The 27964-nt window shown below is 51.4% G+C and overlaps 1 protein-coding gene across 2 annotated transcripts; it reads right to left on the bottom strand.

Annotated features, from left to right (window-relative positions):
- On the bottom strand, positions 1–27948 carry NSUN2 (NOP2/Sun RNA methyltransferase 2). 2 transcript variants are annotated; one of them, XM_027074010.2, is made up of 19 exons: positions 27617–27946; positions 27342–27499; positions 26631–26735; positions 21406–21511; positions 19007–19078; positions 18183–18267; positions 16897–17089; positions 14877–14951; positions 13679–13809; positions 11530–11603; positions 10823–10953; positions 10108–10204; positions 7400–7551; positions 7053–7145; positions 6191–6326; positions 5432–5512; positions 5031–5169; positions 3895–3934; positions 1–767 (listed from the first exon to the last, which is right to left on the bottom strand). In XM_027074010.2, exons 1-19 carry the CDS (start codon positions 27704–27706, stop codon positions 476–478), a joined length of 2250 nt encoding a protein of 749 aa, XP_026929811.2. In that variant the 5' UTR covers positions 27707–27946; the 3' UTR covers positions 1–475. The 2 variants fall into 2 exon arrangements, with proteins under 2 accessions (XP_026929811.2, XP_026929802.2); XM_027074001.2 differs by lacking the exons at positions 1–767; positions 3895–3934 and adding an exon at positions 3941–4222 and having other exon boundaries at positions 27617–27948.
- Positions 27949–27964: the final 16 nt, after the last annotated feature.

The raw sequence follows: 27964 nt of genomic DNA, 5'->3' as shown, positions 1-27964 counted from the left end.
TTCCTCTGAGAAAAGTTTATTTGACTTTTATTACGAAGGCACACAAGTCATCTGAGGCTTCAGATATTAGCCCACCGCGTGTGAACGTCACACTGTTAACGTGCAACTTCACAGCTATTAAGGTTTACAAAACGGTCTTCCGTCGATTCAGGAGTTAGATTCTTTCCATAAATAATAATTAAAACAATAATTAAGCCCAATAGAGGCGTAGCAAAAGGGACCTGAAAATTCCTTCAAGGGCAGTTTTGTTTCTCGATAGAAGTTTAAGACCTTAACGGTGAAAGTCTACGACTGCCTGAAACACGCACCATGGACCAGCTTTGCCAAAGAAACTGTAAACGGGCTAAAAAAGTATCGTGAAAGCAGCACTGAGGTCATTTACAGACTGTTCTATCATTTCACCAGTTTTCAAAAATATGCACTTTGTGGGTCACAAGCTCCGGGTTTGGCTCTGGGCACCAAGGCGGAGGCCTCCTCACCGGGGCAGGGCGCCCTCGGCCGGGTCGGGGCCCGGGGCCGCGTCCACGCTGGCACTGGCGGCCGGCTCCACGCCGTGTTCGGCCCCTGCCTCCTCGGCCTCCGGCGGCCCCGAGCCGCCCGCGCTCTCAGGCGCCAGGACGGCCCCTTCCTTCTTCTTCTCCGCCAGCACCTCCAGCCCCATCATCCTGAGATAATGAAGCCGTTCGTTCTTGGGCACGAAAGTCCGAATGGAGGCCTTTCCCCGCCATCCACATAACACGATGGGACACTGGAGGGTGTCCGGTTTCCTACGAACAAGATGGCTGTGCGTGAGCGTTAAGCGTCCTCCCTTCATCTAGAGAGGGGAACACGCAACCTCTCCAGAAACAACATGCCCAAACCCCGGGGGGGCATTTTAGTCTGTGATCCTACGGAAGGTTTTCTCAAAGCCGATCAGCAACTTCCTCACGTCCTAAATATCCTCGACATCCTCGCGTTGGCCGGTTTTTCTTTCTACAAGCTCCCAGTGGAATAAGCCCCAAATCCAGAGTTCACACACACTGCCGATGCCAGAATCTCTAGATTCTTCCAGCTGCTCAAATGCGAACACGGGTCACACCTCACACCACCGACAACAGGCACGGCTGCCCGGGGCCTCCCCGCCCATCGTCGGAGACGAGGCTCCTTGCAGGTTGCAGAGCCGGGCCTGGAGCCACACAGCCCTTCCTCGCCACCCTCAGTGCTTCCCCTACCTCGGTCCAGGTGACCCCGAGTCTCCTTGGCCCCCCCCACCCCGCAGAGCAGCGTGGGGCCCCCACACACCGTGCTCACTTGTTTCCAGCCCGCTGGGTCACCGCCTCCCGCAGTCCAGGGATCCGCCTCAGACCCACCCACCCGCTGGCCTTTCCTCGGCTGACGTGGCAGTGACTGTCCTGCCCCCGTGTCCCTGACGAGCACTACGCAATCATCACTGCCTTTCAAACGAGACTCTGGTCTGGTTTTGGGGCTCCTAAAGCCCTGCTCCATTAACCCCACGTCCCACCGCCGTGCGACGCCAGGCATCAGTGACGTGGGCGGAGAGAGGAACACACTCTAGGTTAAAAAAGCAAACAAGGAGGCTCCCGGGTGGCTCGATCCGTTGAGCGTCCAACTTGGGCTCAGGTCATGATCTCGCAGTCCGTGAGTTCAAGCCCCGCGTCGGGTTCTGGGCTGACAGCTCAGAGCCTGGAGCCTGCTTCGGATTCTGTGTCTCCCTCCCTCTCTGCCCCTCCCCTGCTCGCTCACTCTCTCTCTCAAAAATAAATATTGGGCACCTGGGTGGCTTAGTCGATTAAGCGTCTGACTTCAGCTCAGGTCATGTTCTCACAGCTCTCGTGAATTCAAGCCACGTCAGGCCCTGTGCTGACAGCTCAAGAGCCTGGAGCCTGCTTTGGATTCTGTGTCTCCCTCTCTCTCTGCCTCTCCCCTGCTTGTGCTCTCTCTTTCTCTCTCAAAGAATAAATAAACATTAAAACAAAAAAATTTTAGGGGCGCCTGGGTGGCTCAGCCAGTTAAGCATCTGACTTCAGCTCAGGTCATGGTCTCACTGCTCGTAGGTTCGAGCCCCACGTCAGGCTCTGCGCTGACAGCTCAGAGCCTGGAGCCTGCTTCGGATTCTGTGTCTCCCTCCCTCTCTGCCCCTCCCCTGCTCGTGCTCTGTCTCTCAAAAATTAACAATGAAAAATAAATAAAAACAAACAAACAGAAAAAGGGGCTGAACCAACACGAGAAACAAGCCACTACCAAGAGAGGGAAGGACACCCGTGTCCGTCTCTCCAGGGGGGTGGTGGGGAAACGTGGACAGCATGTTGGTAAGAAGGATGAGAGGAATCGACCGGAATTCCCAAACTCCCACTGGCTTTTTCTGTGCTTTCTCCCCAGTAATCCCCGCAGCTGTCTTCCCGCTCGTACAACAGGTCAGCACGGGAGAAGCACCTGGCATCACTATGGCTAAAGACCACATCCGGGTCCTTGTCTGAGCAGTTCTGCGAAACCGCCCCCTGTTCCCGACACCACTGGCCCTTCCTTTTTCCTTTCTGTGGACCTTCCGGGGGTCCGGGAGCGGGAGAGGCATCTCCCACCTAAACCACCTCCTGGCCTGGCTGCGCCAGGAAAGCCCGTCTCCGTCGTGCACAGAAGACACCTGGCAAGTGAGGTCGACACGGGCGCTCCGCGGCTCGGCGTGTGCCTGGGTCTCCTCTGTCCTGCTTCGTGCCCCTCCCTTTTGTGCCCGTGTCACAGATGCGGACCTCGGATGCTGGCCCAAGAGCCCGCGAACCCTGGTTCCCGTCTACACCGCCCTCCGGAGCTCCGGCACCGTGCTTGTGGCGGACGCGGCATCAACATGCTCGGGCCCCGAAGGTCCACACCTGGGACTCCGAGTCCCCTCGCTTCCCAAAGCGTGTGAGCGGCGGCCTGCCAGCGTCTCTAGCACGTACCGACCCAGCAGGTGAGCTCTGCCCTCACTTCCCCCTTCATCAGACGACACCTGCCCAGTCAAAAGCCAGAAGCCGACCCATGAGCTCCCGTGCCTTCGCCCCCACAACCCACCTTGTCTGCACCAGCCCCAGACGCACCAACCCTTGGTCCCCGGCACCCGGCTCCCACTCCCCAGCTGCCCGATGCCGCACAGCTTGGGCCACCGTCTTCACAGCAGCCGGAGGCCGTGGAGACCGTGCAGGGTGCTGGGGCCTGCCGCACCTCCACAAGCTCCACCCAGGCTGCCTTCCGGCCCGTTCCATCCCCTGGACGGGTGCTTCTCAGCTTCCTCGTCACCACCCAGAGTCAGGCCAAACACACCTCCCCGAACACGGCCCGTGGCCCCACCTAAGCTCTCCTGCAAACCCCTCTCCAGTCCCGTGTTTTTACTTGAGAAAGCGGCCCTGGGTGCAAACCCTCACTCCCCTCTACCTAGCGGGGTACACTGGCCACGCCCCCTGGGCTCCTCGCCCCGCTTCCAGCAAGTGCTGCCCACGGGACCTAGTGTCCGCGGGCACGCGAGGGCCGCCAAGGAACAGCGGTCAGTGAGTGAGCTGTCTGTCTGCTTCAGCGAAACCCCACACCCGGCCTTCGAACAACGCTGCCTGACGCGTGACAAGAAGCCCACGGACACTGGCCGACCCCTCGGTAGAGACAGGACTCCACGTCTCCTGACTGTTCAACCTGTATGCCCCTTTTGCGGGAGACAGAAATCAGAGCTAGATTTCCCAGGCACAGGGAGAAAGTTCTATACGTTTAATTCTCTAGGTAGAAGCTGAACGTTCTAGGAGAAGACGACGTACCGGAACACCTGTCCTCAAGTTCCCACAAGGCCGTCTTCTGGAGCATGTTCTCGACAGGCCCCACGGCCACCCACAGCCCCCCCCACCCCCCGCTGGCAGGAGCGCCCGCACTTACGTGGGGTCCGGCTCGTACTTCAGGACGATGCTCCCCTTGGCTGGAAAAGAGACAGACAAGCGTGGGCCAGGCTGCCGGTCAACGGACGCCGTCTGCGTGTCCGGCACTGTGGACGGCCAGCAACACACAGCCTGCACTCCTGGCCTCTAGGACCTCCGTGCGGAGATGGGGACTCTTTGCACCCGGACACGCAGAGCCTCTGGCAAGCCCGGCACCGAGTGGGCGGTCCACGCAGCCTGGCGGAGGACGGGTGGGACCCTCAGGCATTTCCGGGAAGCCTCTCCGTCACTCTCAGCAGCAGGGGGATGGGGAAAACTACGGGTGAATCCTCAAAATTTGAGACGAAACACGTAACTGCTCCAACTTCCAGAAACAGCATGACACACACGTGAGAACCGTCAACAACGAGACTGCCACCACCCCCCTGCAGGACGAAGACGAAGAAGAAAACAAGACGGTGCCCTCGTCCCTGCGATCGCGTCTGCTTCAGGTGCGGCTCCTGCCCGAGACCACGGGACACCGCGTCCACCCAGCACGTTTTACGCCCTTCCGTTCCGAACAGAAAACACAGAACCACAGAACCACAGTAACTTCGTGGGTGCAGTGTGTGTGCAAATTGAGCCAGAAACCGTGAACACGTAATAAACAACAAGAAATGAAAAGAAAACTTAGCACCTCTGGTGGGATTATTGTTATTCTTAGGTGAAAACATCACCAGAATAACTTGAAGTAGAAAGTTTATGAAATACCCAAACAACTTGACCCACAACCTTTTTTGGCGGGCTAGGAAAGCAGCCTGCTTCAAGCTGGCTGATTCCATGCCAAACGAACCTGACGGCCTGTGCTGGTGAGTGCCCTGTGCCTCCGCACAGGACGGCCAGGCCCCAGCACCCACAGAGCACCCCCCCTGCCCCCATGAAGGCCTGGGGAAGCAGGGCAATGTAACGGATGCCTCTGACCCTCAGCGTGCTAAGACACCAATCCCATTTCCACAGAGCCCTCTGGAAAATGACAGGGAAAAGAAAACCACGCTGTGTTAAACGTGAGACGGAGGAAGATCTAAGCAGCTTGAACGCCGACATCCTCACTGTCTTTAGAAGAGCAAATTACGCTTCTATGCAAGTTAAACTGCTTACCCAAGTCCTTGGCTTGGCTGTAGGTCTCACTGCTAAGTTTTCTAAAAAATGGGTTTTCCTGGGTTAACAGAATTTTAACATCTTCCATTGACACAGTGATAATTCTTGAATTAATAAATGGATACAACGTGTATATTCCCTGCGGGGAATAAAGAGACGCCACCATTATGAACGGTAACAATCACCCACTGTCCCCAGGGCCTTTCCACATGCCACGCCCAACCCTCCCCTCACCACAGCCCCTGGAGAATGTGTAAGCAAACGAGCCCAGGGGAGTCAAAGAGGCCGGCAGGGCTCTATTCGCCCGGACCCATCGGACTAGCTCAGCAACAGCCGTCTGCCACAGAGCACGGCAGGTCAGCTCACGGCTGCTGCTACCCCAAGTCTCTTTCCCAAATTACCTCCTGCGCTAACCGAAAAGCACAATCAAACTCTTCGCCACTGTTATTCCGACACCAGACTTTTATCCCAGTGTTTATAACCTGTCGGTGAAGACATAAGACGAAACACGTATGACCAAAAGCCAAACAGTCGATTACAATACTCCCTTCCACCACAAGGCAGAGCCGCGAGGACGTGCTGACAGAGAAGAGACGGCAAAGCTGTGAAAGTCGTGGGATCGGAGCAGGGGTTCTCTAGCCTGGCGCTCTCAAATGGCGTTGGTTTTAGGTGGCTCAGATCGACTAACAATCACCACAACAGACATTAAAACCAGGAAAGCTCTGAAAACGCAGGGACGTGACACACACATTCCACGGGCCGTCAAGAGCCAGGAGGCGTCCGCCCTGGAAAACACCGGGGGACACCCAAGCGAGCAGAGCAAAAGGGGCGGAAATGAGGTCTCAGCATTGGTTCAGAAACAATTTAGATGTCGTGCACCTCCAGACCACACCTGGAGATCTGCCAGGGAGGAAGCAGTTGGGAAAAGAGCAGAGCAATGAAGGCAGGGCCTAGGGGCAGAGAAACGAAGGGGAACAGAAGGGCCCGCAACAGCAAGAGCGCCCAGGAGCAGCAGCGGAGCTGTGGACGCCCCATTCCGTCCTCCCGGACACGCCCGCCGAGCGCAGCCCGCACCTGCTGGGCGGGGCTCAGGGCCCCTGTGCGAGCCACCCCAGAAGCGCACCCAGCCGGACCGTCTGGCAGTCCCACGCACGGCGTACCTTCACCCTCTCACTGTTATTCAGCAGGACGTTCCTCAGCTCCTTGGAGACCATGTAGAGTTGCCTTTTCTTCCCTTCTGTGGTTCGAGTCAACAAATTCATCTTTGGGAACGAAGGATCCAACGCGTAAAATTTCCTACGCACAAGACAGAGCTGCTGACGAGTTCGGTTCAAGTGTGACAGACGGTCTCCAAGCAGGACGCTCTTCCCCGACAGAATTCGGTTTCAAGACTGTGGCTTACGGCACTCGCTCTGCTGTGCGGTCCGTCTCCTAAGCTCGATCGAATTCACCCAAAACCCCAGGCAAGTTTTACTTGCGGCACAACTAGACCAGGGACGTGGGCAGACAAGTGCGAGGCCTCTCCGTCACCTGCTGCTCCAGTGACCAGGACCTGAGAGAACACCTCTGCTACTTGAGAAGGACCAGTCACGCACATGCAGAACAAGTGCCCACCGTGGGAAATGTATACTGACGGGAGGATGAACGGCGGGAGCTGTTTACCCTCAACCCTTCCTCTCTGTTCCGCTTGGAGGTTTCCAATCAGGGTCCCCAACCTCCCACCCAGACCCACTCTTCTCCCCTTCCCACACGGGGGCCCAGGCAGGCAGCCCCCTGATCTGGAAGCTCAGCTGGGTCACGGACATTCGGGGCCACAGTGCCCCCTACCCCCCGGCCCCGGGCACTTCTCGGTCGCTGGCCGCTTACACTGAAGTGCATGGTGAACACGCCCTAGGATTTCACCCGGCTCTAGCGTGCGGTTACGTGGAAGGAGATACTACACACGACTAAATAAAAGGCATGATGAAATGCGATCAGTTACACATTTATGATGAGAATTTAGAAGCCTGAATTAATTCTTACTGGATCGGTGGAAATAACGGGTCGTCTTCAGGAATAAACACAAACGGGTCTTCTTTAAACCCAAACAACTTCATCTTCTTGGATGGAGGAGGGCTGAAGACAGAGGCAGGAGAAACACCACCCAGGTCGGAGGGGAGCATCGGACGCCAGCAGCCCACTCTCCACCCCCCGCCCAGCCCTCCTCCTCGGCCTGCGCAGCACAGGCCCCCCGCACACAGGCTCTGCAGGGACCCGCACCCCGTCAAGCACAGCGGAGCCCACACTGCACCACCGCCAGGAGGCCACGTGAGCCAAGGGGCCGGGAAGACACTAAGACGTCAGGGACCACACGGATGCCCTCTTCTTACCCACACACTCCGTCTCTCTTACTTCCGTTGTTCTCTACGTTCTCAGCTCTTTCCGTGATCTCTGTGTCGTCAATTCCACCGACTGGTTTACTCTCCAGCTCGGCGGGGTCCGTGGGGCCCGACCGCACAAGCTCTCTGGGCTCGCCCTGCAGCTGCAACGGGAACAAGTGTGTTTACGCTCCGAGAGCAAGCCACTCTGCACTGCCACAGGACCTCGGCACCCGAGGTGCATCCTGTTTTTCTACAGCATTTTATATGTAAAAGACAATAGAATTTTTGCAACTATCTGAAATCTATTTGCTATGATGAACAGAATTCACGGGCATGGTTTCTTTCGAAGTTCTGACTTGGGCTCAGGTCGTGATCTCATGGTTTGTGGGTTCAAACCCTGAATCAGGCTCTATCCTGACAGTGGGGAGCCTGGAGCCTGCTTTGTATTGTGTCTCCCTCTCTCTGTCCCTCCTCTGCTCGCGCTGTCTCTTGCTGTCTCTCAAAAATAAACAAAAACATTAAAAAAAATAAAATAATTTAAAAAACATGCCCCCCAAATTCACGAAGCTCTAAAGCAGACGAGCTGGTGGGACGCATGCTGTGCAACACTGCCTCCCAGAAAATGTTTAATTTAAAAGTAAAAAACAAGGGCGCCCGGATAGCTCAGTCAGTTAAGCATCTGACTTCAGCTCAGGTCATTATCTCACAGTTCGTGGGTTCAAGCCCCGCATCAGGTTCTGTACTGACAGCCCAGAGCCTGGAGCCTGCTTTGGATTCTGTGTCTCCCTCTCTCTCTGCCACTCCCCCACTCATGCTCTGTCTCTCTCTCTCTGTCAAAATAAATAAACGTTAAAAAAAATAAAAAATAAAAAAAGTAAAAAGACAGCCACCCCAACCCCCTGCCCAGGCTGCCTATGCCCTGCCCACCCCTGTTGGGCTCCTGGAAATGCGGCCCTGCCCTTCACAGCCTGTCTCAAGTGCCCCTTCCCCACGGGCCACCTCTGCACACTGTCAACGCTCGAGTCGAGCCTCACTTGGCCAGCACACCTGCCCTGGCTGGGATTCCAGCCGTGTTTACGGGCCTCACTTCTACACCAGGGCATCCTGAGGACGAGGCACCGGAGTCCTCAGCACGGCCCCAGCAGCACTGAGCTGTGCTCATGTGCAGGGCAGGTGACTGAAACACAGCGACTCAATGAAAAGGAAAAAGGAACTGAAAAAACAACAGAAAAGGAAAACAGCAGTCATGCTAAACGAGCAAGTGACGCCACGCTGTTCTAAACGACAAGACGCCACACCGGAGCAGGCGGACTGGAGGCAAGTTCGACGCCCATCCACGTAGGCTGCGCCGGGACAAGAGTGTCCACGCGGCACGTGGCGAGGCGACGTACCGTGTCACACGACAGGCCCTGCACCTGCACAGCGCCGCGGCCGTGGGCCACGCGCACTTTCTCACCACTTCAGAGGTGACTAGGGCAGGGAAGAGGCATCTCAGAGTGTAAGTTCACACGGTTTTAAAAACCGCACAAAAGCATGTAAAATAACTCATTCATAGTTTGTTGTACGATTACCACAGAGTAAACCTTTACGCTGGGATAAATAAAATATTACTGAAACTACTTTCGCTTTGGTTTTTGCACGTCTGAAAGCGGCTGCGAGAATGTGGAAGTTACACGTGTAGCTGGCGCTCCAGGTCTGAGAGGGCAGTGCTCAGAGCTCCCGCCCCGGGACTCGGGGGGCCTGGAGTCCAGAAGACGAGCTCCACGAGCATTGCCCTCGAGCCCCTAACTCGGGCAGCACAGTGGTGCCCAGAGGTGCGGGTTCGCCCCCGTGCCAGGCTCTACGTGCACACGGTCATCTGGATCAGCCACGACCCAGGGACGGTCGGTCTCCTCTCTGCTTCTCCCAAGGCTAAGCATCATTCATCCACGTCTGTAAGCTCTGATCTGAAGGAAATGCTGACCTTCGGACTGTGATTCCTGCCACGTTCTGACACGACGCAGGCTGAGGTACGCACTAACGGAGAGAGGTCATGTCGATACAGAGAAGAGCGGACACCACGCGGCAAGACTCGAAAGGCTGCCCTCTCACCGACCTCCCTGCTTCGGGGCCTCCTACAGCATCCAGGAGGCAGGGGACTCAGGAAGACAGGCCGGGCCTACTCGATCTCCTTTTCAGCCAGGCCTGGACAAAGTCTCACGGCCACCGTTGAAGACAGGCCGGCTTGAGGCTGGCAGAGCTCTATCAACCTGCAACAGGCTGAACGGGAGCAACCTCTGGGGACACAGCACCGCAGCCAGCTCAGGGGGCTCGGACTCTCGGGGGACACTGCACCGCAGCCAGCTCGGGGGGCTTGGATTCTCGGGGGACACTGCACCGCAGCCAGCTCGGGGGGGCTCGGATTCTCGGGGGACACAGCACCACAGCCAGCTCAGGGGGCTCGCACTCTGAACCACAGAGCAGTCATGGTGTCTTTTCAATCTGCATTTGAGACGCAGAAGGAGCGTATTCGCCCAACTCTGCCTCCTCCAGGGACCTATCCCTTTATGACGCTGCCACTTTTCTGCAAAGTAAAAATTTAGATGAATCCCTGGCCCTGCCACACACATGCTCATGGACAGCTGCTCTCCACACCCAAAAACTACCCCAGTGACCATGGTCAGCGTGGTCCTGCCTTGAACACACGAAAAGAGCTCGTAATATGCTGTGTCACTTACCTTTGGTGGACGCTTATTCCATGGCATTGAAGACTTTTTCACCAATACTGCCACAAAGAACCCGCCGGTATTCTGATGATGTGGTAATATTCTAAGACTAAAAAAAAAAAAAAAAACAACACAGTGCAAACTTTTTAACTGAAAATACATTCTCTTAGGAGCACCTGGGTGGCTCAGTCGGTTGAGCGTCCAACTTTGGCTAAGGTCACGATCTCACAGTTTGTGAGTTCGAGCCCCACATCTGGCTCTGTGCTGACAGCTCGGAGCCTGAAGCCTGCTGCAGATTCTTTGTCTCCCTCTCTCTCTCTGCTCCTCCCCCACTCACGCTCTGTCTCTCAAAGATGAATAAGTGTTAAAAAAAAAAATTAAAAAAAGAAAATACACTCTTCTAGTACTAAGACAAAAGCTGCAAAGGTGATCTGTGACAGAGAAGTCACGTCTCCCTGCAAATATTCACACCCCCCTCACATGTGGAACGGCCAGCGTGTAACATGTAGAAAGTTCGTGCGGTTTGCAGAGCACAACCGTGGAAGTTCTTTCCGCTTCCATTATTTATAAATGCTCAATGCCAGCAGCCAATAGGAATTGGGAACTTCTTTCTTGCTGGGAAGTTCACATGCCTGGGGTCAGCCACGGGCATAGCCCAGACCTCTCAGGAATGCCGGGGGCCCGAAGTCCCCACCTCCCCAAGCCTCTGAGAGCCCCACAAACCCACCACCGCTCCAGATGCATCGCCTGTAACCGCTCCGGGTCCTTTGGTGGGAACATGGTGGGCCGGATCTGGGTGTGTCTGCCGTGAGGAACAGCCTCCCACTCTGAAAACCACTGTCCATCTTTTGTCATCACCTACGGACACGATGGCGGAAGTCTGCATTACCAGCACCGTCCAACGGTAAGAAATCACACGGTGCCAATGTAAATGGTGTCCACACGATAAATGGCGAGTCTCATTTCTCTCCGAAGCTGAGACTGTGTGTGCACGTAAAAATGCGATAATCTCGTGGTCCATAAAACACGATGATCATTTTATAAAACAGCATTTTCCGTGTAGGTTTTTTTTTTTTTTTAACAAGCCTCAGAGTGTTTCTGGTTTAAAACTGAAAAATTGTTTCATATTGGAAATGAAGCTTGAACCCCAGCCAATAACAAAAATAAAGCACAGCTACACTTACAGGGATAAGAATAAATAGCTGATTTCTAACTGCAGAATAAAGACAGGGAAACTTTTCCACTGCCAGAGAAAAATACTTGTATAATCGTGTACCATTTGTCATTATATCTAGTTTTGAAGTTAATTCTACATCAAAACTGACCACGTAACTAAAAGCGTTTATGGAAGTCACCCAAATATGGACGCTCTCAAAGTGCCTGCTTGCTCAGCGGTACGTGCTCCCACAACCAGGCTCCTCCCAGAATCATCACCTTCCACTGTGTGATTCCAGGCATCCATTTCAGTCCCGGCAGCTCGGAAGACACGTCAGCGAGCTCCAAGGCACCTGGGGACCAAAAATAAAACCTTTTCACCTTATACCCAAAGAAGCCGGACGCATGAGATCACACACCGTGTGATTTATTTCTACAAGATGCCCAGGGAGGGCAATTCCATACACACAGCACCTCAGTGGGTCGGGGGTGCGGGCCACACAGGCAGTGACCACACGCGGGCAGCTCTCCGTGGGGGGGGGGGGGGGGGGGGGGCAGGGGACCAGACCACAGGGAGGACTATGCGCGTGTGAGGTCACTAGTCGTACCCTTACAACGGGGGACGCTGAGGCGTGTGCATCACAGCAAAACGGAGCTTCAGAAACGAGGCGGCGGCAGGGTCCCGCCCGTGTCCCAGGGGAGCCCACGGCAACCGTGCCCGCTCCACCCCCGGCTTCTAGACACACACACGCCAGTTAGAGGACACGGTCTTCGTGCCCTCGTGTCTAACACACACCCCAGAACCAGAAAGCAACACATAAAGGGAACTGTGAACATCTGTAAACGTTCTGTGTCAGGCCCAAGCCAGTTTCCTAAAAATGCCCAGCAAGGCATCCGTCCAGCTTTGAGGACATCGTGTCTATGGTAACATTACAAGAGGTTGTAAGATGGGGCCATTCGGGGGATCCTTTCAAATAAACCTCCATCCACAGATCGTGGATACAGATTGGACAGCCTCACAGAAAGGGAACGTCCAACAAAGCTCCACGGAAGCTGTGAAAACGCACATGATCGTAAAAACGAAGCAAAAGAATCCTCAAGGCCGAGGTGGAACGGTACGAAACCCCCGACAAAAGCACGGCCCTGACTTCTACTACGCTATCTGAATATTCTTACTTTGTTAAAAGCAAACACCAAATTCTAGTGCAGGTTTGAGGAAACCAAACATAACACACAAAATTCCAATCGAGAGGACTCCGAAGGGGTGAACAACTAAGGGCAGACCCCACGGCACGGGTCAACCAGGCACTGAGAACGAGGTAACTGGAAGCCTAGACAGTTGGCTTTCAGTCAGGTTTCAAGCTACTTCATACACGTGCATGTGGTAAGTTCGGAAGTGTCTTATTCTGGATCGTAGTTAGTTTGAAACTCCTCGTTATTTCCTTTAAGGACAAGATGACGGGAAAAGCTAACATTTCAGTAAAAGCTTACACAAAGGAAGAAATAATTTACGACAAAACGTTGTGAAAACTGGTTTAAAAACATTTTAGGCACCTGTCCAGTTTGTCCGTATCCAGCAGTGTGGTAAGACCTCACACCCGTTAGGACGCCTACCGCCACAAACACGGAAAATAACAAGGGCTGGTGAGGACGTGGAGAAGTCAGGATCTGTGCACCGTCGGCGGGAATGCCCTCCAAACTGAGCAGTGAATCATCATCATCCAGCAATTCCAGAAGATACTCACCAAGAAAACTGAAAGCAGGGTCCTGAGCTGCGTGTACAGCTGGGGTCACAGACGCACTATTCCCAACAGCTAAACCGAGGAAGCAACTCGCGTCCATGGACAGATGAATGGGGTCAACAAAATGTGGTGTAGGCCTGACGTGGGAGATGTTCAGCCTTGAAGGCTGAAGGAAGGGAATTCTGTCACCTGCTACAGCGTGGATGAACCCCGAGGACAGTGTGCTGGGTGAGCTACGCCAGTCACAGATACAGCATGATCCCACAGGGAGATCCCTAGCGATCCCTAGACAGACTCGAGACAGCAAACAGGAAAGTGGGGACTGGTTTCACGGGTCCATAATTCCAGTTTTGCAAGACCAAGAGCTCTGGAGACCGGCTACGCGACAACGTGTTCCTAATGCGATGGAAACGTAGGCTTTAAAACAGTTAAGGTGGTAAAACTTCAAGTTGCGAGTGTTTTACCACAACTACAATTCTTTCAAAAAAACCATCGTGGTAAGGACGGACATCGGCTTTCAAACTCGAGAGATAACGAAACATATGAAACAGACAATCCTCGAAATTCGTTAACTACGACACATCCGCCACATAAGCGTGTTTTTAAGTCAGGGCACCTCACCGTAGAGTTTAGAGTCTAATTTAGCAAACGCCCAGGGAAAGGTCCACGAGAATATAGACTCTTACCTTCACTTTTCTCCAGCAAAGACGCTATGACTGCCTCGTCTTCGATGGGGTTCAGCGAGCAAGTGGAGTACACCATGCGACCGCCCTCCACCAGCTGCTCAGCACCGCGTGTGGCGATCCGCAGCTGTAAGCTAAGGGTGGACACCAGGTCACCCTGGGACCAAATGTGTCCGTGTGGCCCACAGAGCACAGGCACCTACCATACCACGTGTTCGTTACACATTGTCATGACAGACTTACGACAAATTACAAAACAACCCCGAGGAAAAGAACTCTTTAAGGCTGCAAATGAAGTTAGAGTAAACCCACAGGAGGTGGTTCGTGTTCACCAAATCAGCATGTGTCCGTATAAACAACACGTTTGCTATTCTGTTAGCCTTTCCCAACATGCCAACGAGCAAAGCACGAAGCTAATGACTGAAAGCAACATATTACGGGAGTTTCACTGTGAAGAGGCCTCCGTACCTGTGCAGATATGTGACTTTTCTTTCTACGAACAACTCATAACCCTTAGCACTTTCTAATCCTAATACCTACTTCACAAAAGCGATAAACTATTTAACAGAGAAACCATCTCCCGCCGGCATTATTTACGGTGAATACTCATTAGGACACTGCAGACTGCCCACAAGTCTACAATTACGAATGTATAATTTTAATGTTAAAAGGAAAAAAGGACATAGTCCTGTAGACAATATAATCCAAACTGGTGTGGCTAACATCCCTACACACAGAAAAACCACTGAAAGGCGTTAGACATTACAGAAGTTATCTTTGACTTATGAGATGTTCTTTTTCCTTCTACTTTTAAGGATTTTTCCAAATTTTCTTTAAAGACAGTCAATAAATATTTGAGATCAAAATGTTAAGCAAAATAATTCAACACAAAAGAACAGAAAGCAGAGAGAAGATGAGTGAGACACTAAGTTAGGTTATTTTGTGGAAAACAGAGGTTTGAAATGTTACAGGAAATGGTCCCAAAAAGCATTTTAAACAAATGTGTACCTGAAATGCATATGGTCTTCAGTTTACTACTCCGAAAATGTTCCAAAAACAACCGCTTCTGATACATAAGCAAACTCTCTCGAAGATGACCATTAATTGGCCCTTAGAGTCCGGTGAACTCAAGATCCGGGCACCGAGTTACGAAACTGGGCGATAACCCTTCCCGACCCTGCCTGTGGGACGCCGGACTCACCCGTGCAGCTGCAAGCTGTTCAAGGTCGTCCACTTTTTCCAAACATCAATGTTTTTTCTCATAGTGCCATCCCCACTGGAAAGGAAGGTATTTAAGAACTTACAGGTCTGTTCAGGTAGACGATTCAAATTTATCAATTATGTCCTATTCCAGCTAAATTACAAAACAGGTTATTGTTATTATAAACACCAACCAGAACAGCTAAACTCTCACAGACTACAATCAACTTTCTATTTCTGCTTTCGGGGCCACTCTAATTACACTAAACTTTTAAGTTATACCTGAATTTGCAATTAAGTAAGGAAATAACAGATTTGAACAGAAAACCTCATTCAAAACTTAAAGAGGTAAACATACACTTCCGTGTGACAGAAATACTAGCAAAACTAATTTTGAGACCAGGACATGGAACCGTGAATATACAGAAGACGTGTGGATCCTGTTACTTAACAATTCGGTGAATCAACGGTGGCATTTTAATCAGATTTACATGAATAACAACAAACTTACACTCACAGGGATTTTCCACAGTGGATTCAATTAGGCCAATGGAACTTCTTTATCAAGAGCTTTCTGCGTAGCAGTTAAATATTTTTGATTTTCTACTTTTATTTAATGGAAATTACTTTTTTGTTAATTTTACAATACAGACCTGATGAATTAATCTTTCTGTCCACATCTAACTTTATCTACCCATTTTTTCCCAGGATAATTCCTGGAGCTGCTGGCTTTCTGTGTAAAGTTGAATCTCCCTTGGACATCTAGGTATCTGTCTTGAGGGGAAGGGGCTGCGGGGAGAAAACATCCCGAGAGATCTAATGGCTTTCAAATGACATCCCTTGCCTGCACAGTGGTGGCTCCAAATTCTGCCGTAACGTTTAGAGATTTCCTCAGCTTACGCCTCAGTGCTCAGGTTACCACATTCTGCTAAGATGACACGAGACAGGAATTCTAGGTTTCTTTTCTTTCTTTCTTTTTTTAATGTTTATTTATTATTAACAGACAGAGAGTGAACAGGGGAGGGGCAGAGAGAGAGGGAGACAAAGAATCCGAAGCAGGATCCAGGCTCCATGCTGTCAGCACAGAGCCCGATGCGGGGCTCGAACTCAGAGACCGCAAGATCATGACCTGAGCCAAAGTTGGACGCTTAACTGACTGAGCCACCCAGGTGCCCCAAGGAATTCTAGGTGTCTGACCAGAAGAGCACAGGGATGGGAAAACACTGATCCAAAGGAAAATCAGACAACTGTGGCTCGTGACCCATGTTAAATTTCCCTTCACAGGGGCATCCTTTCCGGGATTTGAAAGCGCACTCACACTCAGTATGCCCAACCACAGCTTTCACAACGAGCTCTGCCACAGGCAGGCAGTCTGCCGCGGTTTAAAGGAGAGAGTTTGAGATCGGCCATTGTACTCAAAACACTGTGTTCTGGGCCGACGGAGTTTTCCGACAGACAAATCCACGTGTTCAGAGTCTTAAACACCTACGTCACTGCCTCTGGGAACTTAAAAGATGGCTTCAGTGTACAAACACAACTGTACACACGCAATTACAGTAAGTTTCTCCAAGGCGTCAACTCCTGAACTGCAGCGTGCCGAAGGACGGAAGACTTGCCATAAAAACCCAACCTGATTAGGTTTGGCTCCTCAACGAACTGCTTTACATAGTCACCGCTCATGCGAAGAGGAGTGACGGGGTCAAACAAATCATTCCTGACATCCACCACGGCGAGAGTCACTGCTGTCATTCTCTCGGGGAATTTAACTCATGTGAAGACTGTACAACCGTCCCGCCTTGTACCTCCTTGTTTGGGACCCTATCTCTGCTGTGCTGTCCATCACTAAAACCGTGAGGATACGGTCCAGGGCCACAGAGTCTCTGTCCTCCTCCCAGCTGCCCCGAGAACGGCGCCTACAATTGTGTGTGTGTGCGCACACGTGTCCAAGTTAATCTAGGCCACACCTCATGTGATCTCCTTAGTGGATTTCCGGCTTTCTGGCCTCTTAATAACACAAATACCTGCAAGGGACATCACACAGAATGCGATCATAGAAGAGAATCTCTTTCTTCCCGTTCACATCTATCGTGAGCCGAGGTATGCTGGACGCGTCGTGGTTCACCACCATGATGCAGGGGCTGCTCAGCCTTTTGGCCTGATGCACGAGCAGATAGCAACGCTTGTTGTCCACATCATTCGCAATGACAAACCCCTCTGAGAACATGAAATGATAGCGTCAGGCGAAATGTAGCACCCGCAGGATAATTTTCTACAATACTCAACCTCCTGGTTGGCCGGTGAGAAGAAGCAATCCACCAAAACGTAACACCCAAGCTTAAGATTTGCCAGAATTATCTGAGCAGTCCAAAACGGTGGCTCAGCGTAGATTTTTACAGTCACCTAGGATTCCCAAACCGCAAGATTTATTTTTCCGATTATTCAACAACTATTCATTTTGTACCAGTTATCATGCCAAAAGCATCTTTTCCATTATCTTCACTAACAACTAAAACGGAGGCTGAGGGGAGAGACAAAGCTGTAGAAAACAAAAGAATCACCCGACAAGTGTTCAAAATACTGCACCTGTATGCTGGGTCCCCACTCCAGACCCTGTGAATCGGAAGCCCTTTTAGCAAAGTGATTAGTCAGAGAAGAGAATGCCTAGGACAAAGCTAACCAAGCAGGCCCACTAGAACAGAGCGGGAGCAGGGGGCTTGCACGAAAAGGGGAAGGCTGGGAGGGAGGGACGTAAAACGGCACGAGAGTAGCGACAGCATTCCTCAGCCGCGGGGAAGGAGCCCCAGCAAGGCTACAACGGCCTGAGCACTCCGAGGGCTCAGAACAGCCACGAGTCCAGGCCTGACGCCCACATGACGTGCGAGGGCTAACACTGTCACCTATGCCGCGGGGGGCGGGAAGCTCGGGCAGCTGATGGCGGCTCCTAACAGCTCTACAGCCTCTCGTGCGGCCGGGGAGTCATCACAAAACCCACCGAAACAAAAACCCAACGTGATAATGTTACCGGAAACTCAAACTGCAATCTACCTACTAGTGAGTTAATGGAGAAACGCCACCTGCTTTCACAGAGGACACACAGAATTCTCAAGTGAAGCCACCATCCCACCCCCACATATGAGCACGGTGGCTTGGGAACTGGTCACAGCGGCGTGCAAAATGTTTCAGAGACAGAAAGCCATCAGCTTGTCACAGGAGGCTTCAGGACCCCACCCACAAGTGACGTCACCACTCTACCTCACCTACCCCAGCACAGGAGCACACTGACCCTCTGGGGCAGCCCAGCGCGTACCTGGGAAAGGGACGTTCATGTCGGCGTGTAACATCTCAATGAGCTGTGTGGTCTTTGATCCGGGCGCTGCACACATATCTAAGATCTATGAAAAAGCAAGAAATGGCTGACGTCTTTAAGATATCAAATACTCCACACTCATTTTAAAACAACCTTATGAGTCATTCTAGTATTTTAATTTCTAGGATCTAAATACGTTTCTTTATAGAATGAATCTACAATGTGATATACTGAACTTCCGGGGATCACAGGCACAGAACGGCACTAGAAACCAGTGGGAGCAATAAATTCAGGGGTGAACGGACAAGGCCACAAAGTGCAAGCAGCACTTCTGTTGACAGCCTGCTAAGGGACAGAACTACCCGGCCTCAAATCTCCGCCTGGCCCCTTCTGGCCCCGGGACCCTGAGCTAATTGCTTCGGTTTTTCTTTGCCTCCTTCCCCTCATCTGGAAAAACAGGACAGTGACAGCATCTACCCTCACAGGGACGTGCAGATAACAAAATGAATTAATCCACAAGAAGAGTGCAGAGCAGCGCTTGGCCTGTAACAAGTTCTCAGTACGTGCCCATTACGATCTTCAAGCTGATGGACTCAGTCAAGGCCACTGAAGATAAACAGTGCAGTAAGTAAATGAGGGAGCAAATCTTAAAACAGGAGAAAAGTTATGGGTTGTAAATTTTAAATATGACAAAAATGCAAAAACAGAACCTGAAACAAAATACACAGCATTCTCTATCAAAAGTAAACGGGAAAAATCCAAAGATTATATGAAGAAAAAAAAGCATCAATAAACAAAGGCGCTTTCTATCTAATCCACAATACCTTATGGTGAGGGTGAGCATTAAGTAACAGCGGTGGAATCATGCTAACGGCTTCTTGACGACTGATATTTCCCTTAGAAAATTAAAACAAAAAAAAAATCAGAATGTTTAAAAAGGCAGAAAAATTTCAATATTGGGCATTATTTCATACGTAACAGAATAAGACCATTTATTCACCATACATGAAACAAAACAGCTAATACTATCACACAGCACATGATATAATTAGGACATATTTTCATACTAGTGGGTAAATGGTTGCTATTTCAAGGCCAAAGAAGGACCGTTTATGGCAAAACTTACCGTTAGGACATCAGAAAGGCAGGTGTAATACTCAATTTTATAAAGAATGAGGATTTAAGCTGACATGGTCCCAACGCGCCATCAAGAATGGAAGCTGGGGGTAGCAACTCTCAAAGGTGGACAATGGCCCTAAGGCACCGGCAGCAACAGAGAGAGCAATCCCTGCGAGCACAGGACAGAGAGCCACCCAGCAGGGCCTTCCCTCTCAGCTAAACCTGTACCTTCCATTTTAGTCCTCATCTGGTTTTAGGAACAGCCCGTGTCTTTCTACTCCTGAGAACTGCCCCTCAAAAAGATGGACACACCGACCAGCGCTCCCATCTCCCCGCCTCGAAGATACACAGGATCTACCATTCTCACGACGCCAACGGTCCTCTAGGTCTTTGCTGGTGGCTCAGGGGACCTGTGACGACCCCTCCACGTTCGGACAAACGTTCACGATGGAGTCCAGCACTCGCCTCAATCACCACTCTATTTTAACAGCCTTAAGACTGAACGCCTCGAAGATAACAGTACTTTAAGAAGCAGTGAAACTTCGGCTGCCGGGAGACTTCGGCTCCATTACAACCTGGGTCTTCTGTACCGGAACAGCCATCCAGGCAGCCTTCACTTACCCCACACTTAGCATCTGTCCGAACCTAAATACAGACTCACATCCGAACCCGATCTTCTGGCCAGCAAGGGGTCTCTGAAGACGATCTGACTCCCCATCGACTCTCAAGACACGCGGACTCCTGGCTCCAGGTTATACGTACGATACTGATAAGCCTGCCCTGTCCTCATCCAAGTCTTCGTTCAAAGCATCTGAGTAGTATGGGGACACACAGTCCCCGACCAGACAGCCTGGCGGTCAGTCACTTCTTCCGTACACGTTTGGAAGCGGTTTGCGGGCAGCTGTGAATACCCCAGCACAATCTCACCCTACGGACTCCCGGCCCAAAATCCATACTGGGTCCCTACGGTCCGTATACGCCACCCACACTCGACACCCACCTCCCCACAAACCCTCCGCTCTGCTGACGTTCACACTGGAACTGTTCTGAGTTTCTCCTCACCTGACATTCCACCTAGGTCGAAAGTAGAGCCAGAAGGTCCCTGCTTGTATCCATGCAAGGAAAGAGCCAAGACTGTGGCCGCACCTGTTTTTTTCCCTTACGGGGGTTGGGGGAAAGCCTGGCCAACACAAGCCTGGGCAGCGGGTTACCTCCGCGGACAGAGCGCCAGGGTGGCAGTTAAGAGCTGCAGGTGGAGCAGAGGTCAGGACTGGGCAAGGTGAAGAGCTTCTAGACTGATCACGGCTTCAAGGGGAGACACGTGGGAAGCACAGGGGTCCTGCCAGTGTTCCCAGAAGCTCAGAATGAACAAAATGAAACGTCATCTGGGGAAACACAGAGGGTTCCTTGGCTAGAGAAAGCAGACTAGAGGACAGGAAGGGGGAACCCTGGTTTCAAACAGGAGAGTAACGATTCCCAAAAACCAAGATGGAAGCAGCTCGTCTTACAACAGCCAAACCCAGGGGTGTCTGTTTAATCACGTGGGGCAGGAGGGGCACAGCTACTTTGGGAGAGGAGGTCTGATGCTGAGGGTGAGTCCACACACGGACCCACAATCGAGAGACTCGGGATGGCAAAGAGACAGGGCGAGGGCACGGTATCACACAGGAGAACCTGAGGCGTCAAATTCAGGTCCTGTTTTTTGGGGCAAAGGTGGGGTACAGACAGGAGCAAGGAAGGAACAGAGATGATACACCGAGAGCAGACCGCCAGCTGTCTCCAGAAGGACACCTTACTGCGCGGAGGGCCGTGCTCCGTCCGCTTTGGTGGCAGCCAAAACCCCAGAGAGGCAGGAAGACAGGACGCCCAGCGGACAAGCGTCCCTGACGTCCTCCCTGACGTCCTCCCTACGTTCCACTGGGACACGAGCCAAACCAGGGAGCAGCTGTGTGGATCACTGGAAACGACTGGCGACAAACACGCTTTTCCGCGTGCCCCATCTACCTCATCGCTCCCAGGAACGCGTGCGGAGAAAACATACCCGTGACAGTCACGTGCGGCTAGGGCTTTAAGGAAACCAACAGATGTAAAGAAATCTACTCACAGATTCAGTTTCGCTAACCAGGAACTGGTGAAACTTTTCCAACTGTGGAGACTTTCTCAAGATTTTTCGACTTAAGTTTGTGTGCCAGGCCAGTTCTTCTGGATACCTGACCAAACAAAAAGAAGGAAAAGCAAGCGTTTACGGCTTAAATCTATCAAAGTGCTCTCTTGACAACCCCTTGCTCACACAGATCCTGCAACCAGAGACACCCAATTCTGCTCGGTTCCTCACTTCGGTGGTCTTCGCAGGCCGCCAGCGAGCATGGCACGGGGCCCCCTAGGCCATAGGGAGCCCGGCTGTAACCTTATCATGGCCCAGACAGGAACAGCAGAGCTGACCGTTTTGAGAGAGACGTGTACAACATCACCATGGACCCACGATGACGAACGTGCAAGAGGAAATGACAAAGAGCCGCTCTGCTCTCCGCCGCCGATGTTAACGACGGTAGAGAGGCTGTCGGAAGAGACGTAACGAATTGAAGAAACGCACATCACACCGTCAAAGAATGCAGTCAAGGACCCATCAGAAGGCCTGGCGAACATGTAACTGCAACCTTTCCCGCTGTATCTCTCACCACGTCTAAAACAAAACAGCCCGATAACGTACTCAACTGTCTTACACACCAGAAAACCTTAGCGCCACCGTGTTGACTAGCACGGCCAGGCTGTTATTTACACACACCCGAGAATGAAGAAACTTCTCCTGCTGTTTCCATACACGCGTTTAAACTTTCTGTGATGATGACATTGCTGATTAATAGGTCTCTTTTTTAACGTTTATTTTTTAGCAAGTGCGTGCGCGCGCGCGAGCGAGAGAGAGAGAGAGAGAGAGAGAGAGAGAGAGAGGGAGACACCGTGTGTGTGCATGCAATCGGGGGAGGGACAGAGAGAAGGAGATATAGACTCCAAAGCAGACTCCAGGCTCTGAGCTGTCAGCACAGGGCCCAACGCGGGGCTTGAACCCACGAACCGCGAGATCACGACCTGAGCCGCAGTCAGACGCTTAACCGACTGGGCCATCCAGGAGCCCCAGGACACAGACCTCTTCAAACGTGGCTCAGCCCTGATCACTGAGCTCCAGCGGCTCCGGGAGGCACACTGCTGTGACACAGAGCCTTGCTCCAAGGACCCAGGCTCAAGCTATGCACAACATGGTACTCGGTGGTCTCACTGCGGTCTTAGTACTTACAGCTCAGTCTCAAGGGAACAACCAGCTCAATTTAACAATGCAGGATGACAATATTTTCACGTGTCAGTTGCAGCTAAGGTGACAGCCATGAAAGTGAAATGAGAACACTGGCAAAACAATACATCTGACTCCCATGAAGCAGTGATTACTTGAAAGAAACTCAGGCCTTGAGATTTTTAAGACATGACCCAACTGTCAGATTATGGGACGTGTCTTGAGAAGTACTTTCCACCAGGTAATAAAGATTAAACTGGCTGAATCTCTGTGGCCACCCCCCAAATGTCTCAGCACCTTGTCTCTATTTCCTATGCCTGCTTCCTTCTTCAGTATTTAACCTGCTTCAAAAATCTAAAACCAAAACACAATCATACTTACTCAGCAATTAGAGCGTTTAGTCTGAACACTTCCCTTTGGCCTCCTTGGAGGTGAAGCGCGGAACACATTCAAATGTGCCTTCCCCTGCAGGGTCTGCAAAATCTGCTGTTCCAACGAACCTTTCCGAGACTGGAGAGCCAGACACTTCGTTTTATATAATTCCTTGCAACCCTGAACTGCCTGCTATCAGAGACAGTGAATTTTGCAAGGGACTGCCGTAGCAAATCACCAACACATCATAAATTTGAATGCCACACGCCATAATTATTCGTCAATAGCTGAATTTTCATTTTCAAATATAGGTCAACAGTCCAGATAGAGCCAGAGCAAACATTTCCTTACGTGCCTTTTAGACTGAATTTCCAATAGTTAAAAAACGTTAAGTTTACTAAGGTCAAAATTCTTCTCCAAGTGGTTAAGGTCGTGACAGCTACTAATGTCACAAAAAAAAAATACATAAGGGGCACCAGAGTGGCTCAGTCGGTTAAGCGTCTGACTTCGGCTCAGGTCATGATCTCACAGTTCATGGGTTCAAGCCCTGCATCCGGCTCTGTGCTGACAGCTTGGACCCTGGAGCTGCTTCGGATTCTCTGTCTCCCTCTCTCTCTGCAACCTCTCCCGCACACTATCAAAAACAAATAAAACCATTAAAAAAAAAAAACAAAAAAAAACCTCTGTAGATTTTAACATCAAATAAAATATCTTTAAAGAACTAATTAGTTTTCAGTTAATGCAATTTGACTGTAACTCCTCAGTCTTTAAAGTCCTGTTTGGAAATTTGTTGTGTCTTCTGAGGATAAAGTAAAAGCACCACTGTCATCTTTATGCCTCGTGAATTCTTACAGGGGAAAAGTAACATTTACGAGAAGTCATCTTCAAACCAGACACTGAAAAGGACACAAACAGAATGACAATAAGGTGTATTCTCAACAACTGATCATCAAAAAGAGGCTTTCATAAAAATACTTTGGGATAATTCCTTACAGTTCTGAGTCTACAAAAAGGTAAAAAAGAAATCAGTCCGAGCTATGCGTCCTATACTTAATATTCCTTCAAGAAAAACATGGTTCCCTTGGGGTGCCTGGTGGTTCAGTTGGTCAAGCGTCCCGACTCTTGGGTTTCGGCTCAGGTCACGATCTCATGGTTTGTGAGTCCAAACCCTAAGTTGGGCTCTGCGCTGACGGTGTGGAGCCTGCTTGGGATTCTCTCCCTCCCTCTCTCTCTGACCCTCCTGTGTCTCTTTCTCTCTCAAATAAATTTGTTAATAAATCATTTAAAATATCATGGCTCCCCGGGGCACCTGGGTGGCTCAGTTGGTCGGGCGTCCGACTTCAGCTCAGGTCATGATCTTGTGGTCCATGACTTCGAGCCCTGCATTGGGCTCTGTGCTGACAGCTCAGAGCCTGGAGCCTGCTTCCGACTCTGTGTCTCCCTCTCTCTGACCCTCCCCTGCTCACTCTGTCTCACTCTTTCTCTCAAAAATAAATAAACATTAAAAAAATTTTTTTAATAAAAAAAAATAAAAAATATCACGACTCCCCAAAACGCTTTCCTAAATTTATTTCTACCATATACCAAAACATTTAGACTATTTTGCGACTTGTTTTTTGGACGATACAGAAAACCACCGGAAGTGTCTTCTTTGCTTGCTTGCTGAGAGATCTATGGGTAGCCTACGCCGGACGAGTGACTGTGACTGAACGTTTGTACAGTACAACTTGTCATGTAGCTGTCACAGATCATGGAAAAGCTGACCATTCGGAACCCAAATAGGGCAGTATTTGAGCTGTTTACACCCTTTAGCTGTGTGCTCAGATGAAAGTGGAGAATGACTGGGAGTTACTAGAGTCGCCCCCGTTCATCCTCCAACCAAACAGCCCACAGGGCCTTTCTCAGCTGTTGGAGAACTCCTTTTCAGGTACCCATCGCCATTCTTCAACAATCAAGATGGAAAAGTGTCTGTCAAATGTGAAAAGGGCAGGGCGACTGGGGTGGCTCAGGACACGATCTCACGGTCTGTGAGTTCGAGCCTCGCATCGGGCTCTGTGCTGAGAGCTCAGAACCAGGGATCCTGTTTCGGATTCTGTGTCTCCCTCTCTGCTCCACTTCTGTTTGCATTCTGTCTCTCAAAAATGAATACACATTAAAAAAAAATGTTAAAAGGGCTAATCAAACAAAATTTTAACTGTAGTTTCCAGTGAACGATAAAAATAGCAAGACTAATCCTCATAGATCTTTTGGAACCTGCAGAAGAGAAGTCCCACAATGACCCACCCAGAAGCACTTCTTCCCTTACAGGATGCACGCTTTTCAGCTCCTCCTACGGGCCAGACTTGCTCTTCCAAAAAACTTCATTTCTAAATATAAGGCTGAAGGAACAAATGTTTTCAGGTGATTATGTGAAGGAGTCAACACATGCAGAACTATTAGAAACGTACACAAACACAACCTTAAACCCGCTTCTGAAAATATCAGATGGCCCCTGCTACAAACACCAGTAACATCAGTCCAATCTCCAAACCAAGGCACTGGGGGGAGTTAAGTCTGTAACCTGGTTACTAAGACAGCAGAGGAAGCTGGATTATGCGAAGGTGAGGTGACCTAGCAATGTCACAGGTACAGCAGTTGGAAAAACATTCCTTTTCTGATGACCTCAGTACAGGGGTCCATGCATCTAGTAACCACTCAAGTCATTTCCTGCATTAGAACATTTGAGCTTTTAAAATCTTCGTACAAAATCCATCATGGTATTTTTTTGGCTTAAAACCGTAGATTTATTTTCATATCCAAGAAGTGCATTCTATAATGGTGTATCTGCTCTTGAGCTTGGCTGAATGCAGACTTAAACGTTTGGCCAGTCTGCATTCACTCCAACTGTGTGTGCTGCACACATCTGTGATATGGCCCCTGGAAAACCCGTATGACCCCTGGAAGAGAAAATTCAGCTTTTTACAGCAATCATTTAAAATCATCGCTTTGGGAGGACTCACAATGCCTCAAAGTTGATAATCCGAAATGTGGAACTCTAACAATTCAATGACTTTTATGTTTACAGATTACCCTGGGCTTGGCGCCTCTGCAGTCTCTGCGTGAATACTACAGGCGCCTTCCAAGACTTTGGGGACTGCCTTCACTTCACTGAGACCTGAACTAGGCCATGAGGAGCAAATAATCCACAGGATACTTCCAGGGCAAGTAAAGAAAGGGTCAGCACGGAGGGCAGGAGTCCCCACCAGCGCTGGACACAGTGGAAATCCACAATCAGCTGGACTGGTCCTTGGCGACCCTGGTCAGATGGACTGTATCCTTCTGCTGAAGGTAGAAACCACACAGCAGCAGTTCTGACGTGAGAAAACAAGGGGTGCAGGTGAAAATAGGTAGAAGTGTCCATCATGGAAGGACAGAGGCTGATGCACTTGGAAAAATTAACTGAACTGAATGACTCCGGGACAGCTGCAAATCACGCGTGAAAAGCTATATACTCCAGTATAAAGTAACACAGATAAAAAGTACCGCGTAAAAAGAACACGAGGGTGTCTATAAAGTACATTCAGATTCTCGCACGCTCCTAACAAACACGTTGCCCAGAAAACACACTGCCAAACGACAAAGACTAAAATCCCAAAGAAACATCCAACAGGACGAAGACTTGTTTTACCTACCAACTCAGGGGCTGGGGAACTTCAACTTTCTGACCGTCCACCTCCAGGTCCTCCAGTTCCTTGAAATACTTGTTCTTTAAGCAATGGAGAATCTCTTTTGCATGGCTATTTAAAAAAAAAAAAAAAAAGTAAGTTTCAAACCCATCGGAAAGACTACTATGAATGAATCTAAGATGACGAGTGTTTTATTTAACACAAAAACCATCTTAGCGCCGAACGAAGACATTCTTGCATCCTGCCCTTTTCCTCTTCCTTCAGAGTTTAAACAATCCGCGCTGCTCCTTGGCTAACCGGTAAGCTAAAGGGACGACTACCTGCATTCCTTCCCTCCTAAACATTCCCACAGGTTCTCATTTGCTTGCAACTCCTCGCGGAAAGATGCAACGGACAGAGACGCGGAGTTTCACAGGAACTCTGGAACGCCACTAACGTTCACGTGTCGCAAAGGGGGAGGCGTCCTCAGCTCACGAATCCCTCTTGGATCGCACTTTCACGCCTGATCCCAGCCTCCCACCTTGCAACACCTCCTCGGCCTGTTCCGTCCGACCCTCGTGCTCCCTCCTCCGTGCTGTGTTTGCAGACCCTCGGGTCCACAGCGCCGACGAGCAGCAGCTCTCCAGCACCGCAGCACTTATCGGGGTGACGGGGGCGCCCGCGTCTCTAGCCAGCCCCAACTCCCCCGGCACAGGAAGGCTGGGCGCGGCCCCTTACCTCTTGTAGCCAGTAATTCGTAGGGTGGCGGGGAGGGGCTCCCTGAGCGCTTCCATGAACTGGTCCCACTCTCCCTCGGGCACGATCTTGAGCTCCTGGTAGTAGTGCTCGAAGAGCTTGTTCTCCTTGACGATCTCGGGGTACCCGCCTTCCCAGCCCTGAGGAACGAAAGAGGGGTCTACCCAGGGCCGGAGGAGCCGCCCCGCGCCGTCCCGCAGGCCTCGGGGGCCGGGCGGCGGACGGGGGACCCGGCCCGCCCTCGCCCCGACTCCTACCGCCTCACGGCGCTTCCCGCCGCCCTCGGCGCCGTCCTCCGCTCCCTGCGGCCGCTGCTGGAGCCGCCGGCCCCGCGCCCGCCGCCCCATGGCCCACGCGGCCGCGCACGCCGCCCGCACACAGCGCCCCGCCACCGTCGGCCGCGCAGACTTCCGGGCTGGGGCGCGAGGACCCCGGCTCCGCGCCTGCGCCGCCCCCGGGCCTGCGGGGGCCTGCGGGGCCGAAGCGCAAAGCGCCGGGCCCCGGGTTCCCGGAGAGCCGCGAGCTAGGGGGAGGGGGAGGCGCCTCCGAACCGCAGCCGCCAGGGTGCCAGTCCCGGCTCCGGCAGCTCCGCGGACAGCCCGCGG

The sequence above is a fragment of the Acinonyx jubatus genome, chromosome A1 (genome assembly GCF_027475565.1).
Source record: "Acinonyx jubatus isolate Ajub_Pintada_27869175 chromosome A1, VMU_Ajub_asm_v1.0, whole genome shotgun sequence".
Classification (NCBI taxonomy): domain Eukaryota; kingdom Metazoa; phylum Chordata; class Mammalia; order Carnivora; family Felidae; genus Acinonyx; species Acinonyx jubatus.
Note: the sequence above shows the minus strand (reverse complement) of the source record. Positions and strands in the feature narration are given on the sequence as shown.

Bases quoted from the DNA above. Each gene is read 5' to 3' on its own strand.
- NSUN2 (XM_027074010.2), bottom strand. From the start codon at position 27,706: ATGGGGCGGCGGGCGCGGGGCCGGCGGCTCCAGCAGCGGCCGCAGGGA. The intron at 10,205-10,822 runs GTGGGTTTGTGG...TTTTTTTTTTAG, and splicing joins GCGATGCATCTGGAGCGGTG to TCTTAGAATATTACCACATC. The intron at 5,513-6,190 runs GTACGCCGTGCG...CTTCACCGACAG, and splicing joins ATAACAGTGAGAGGGTGAAG to GTTATAAACACTGGGATAAA.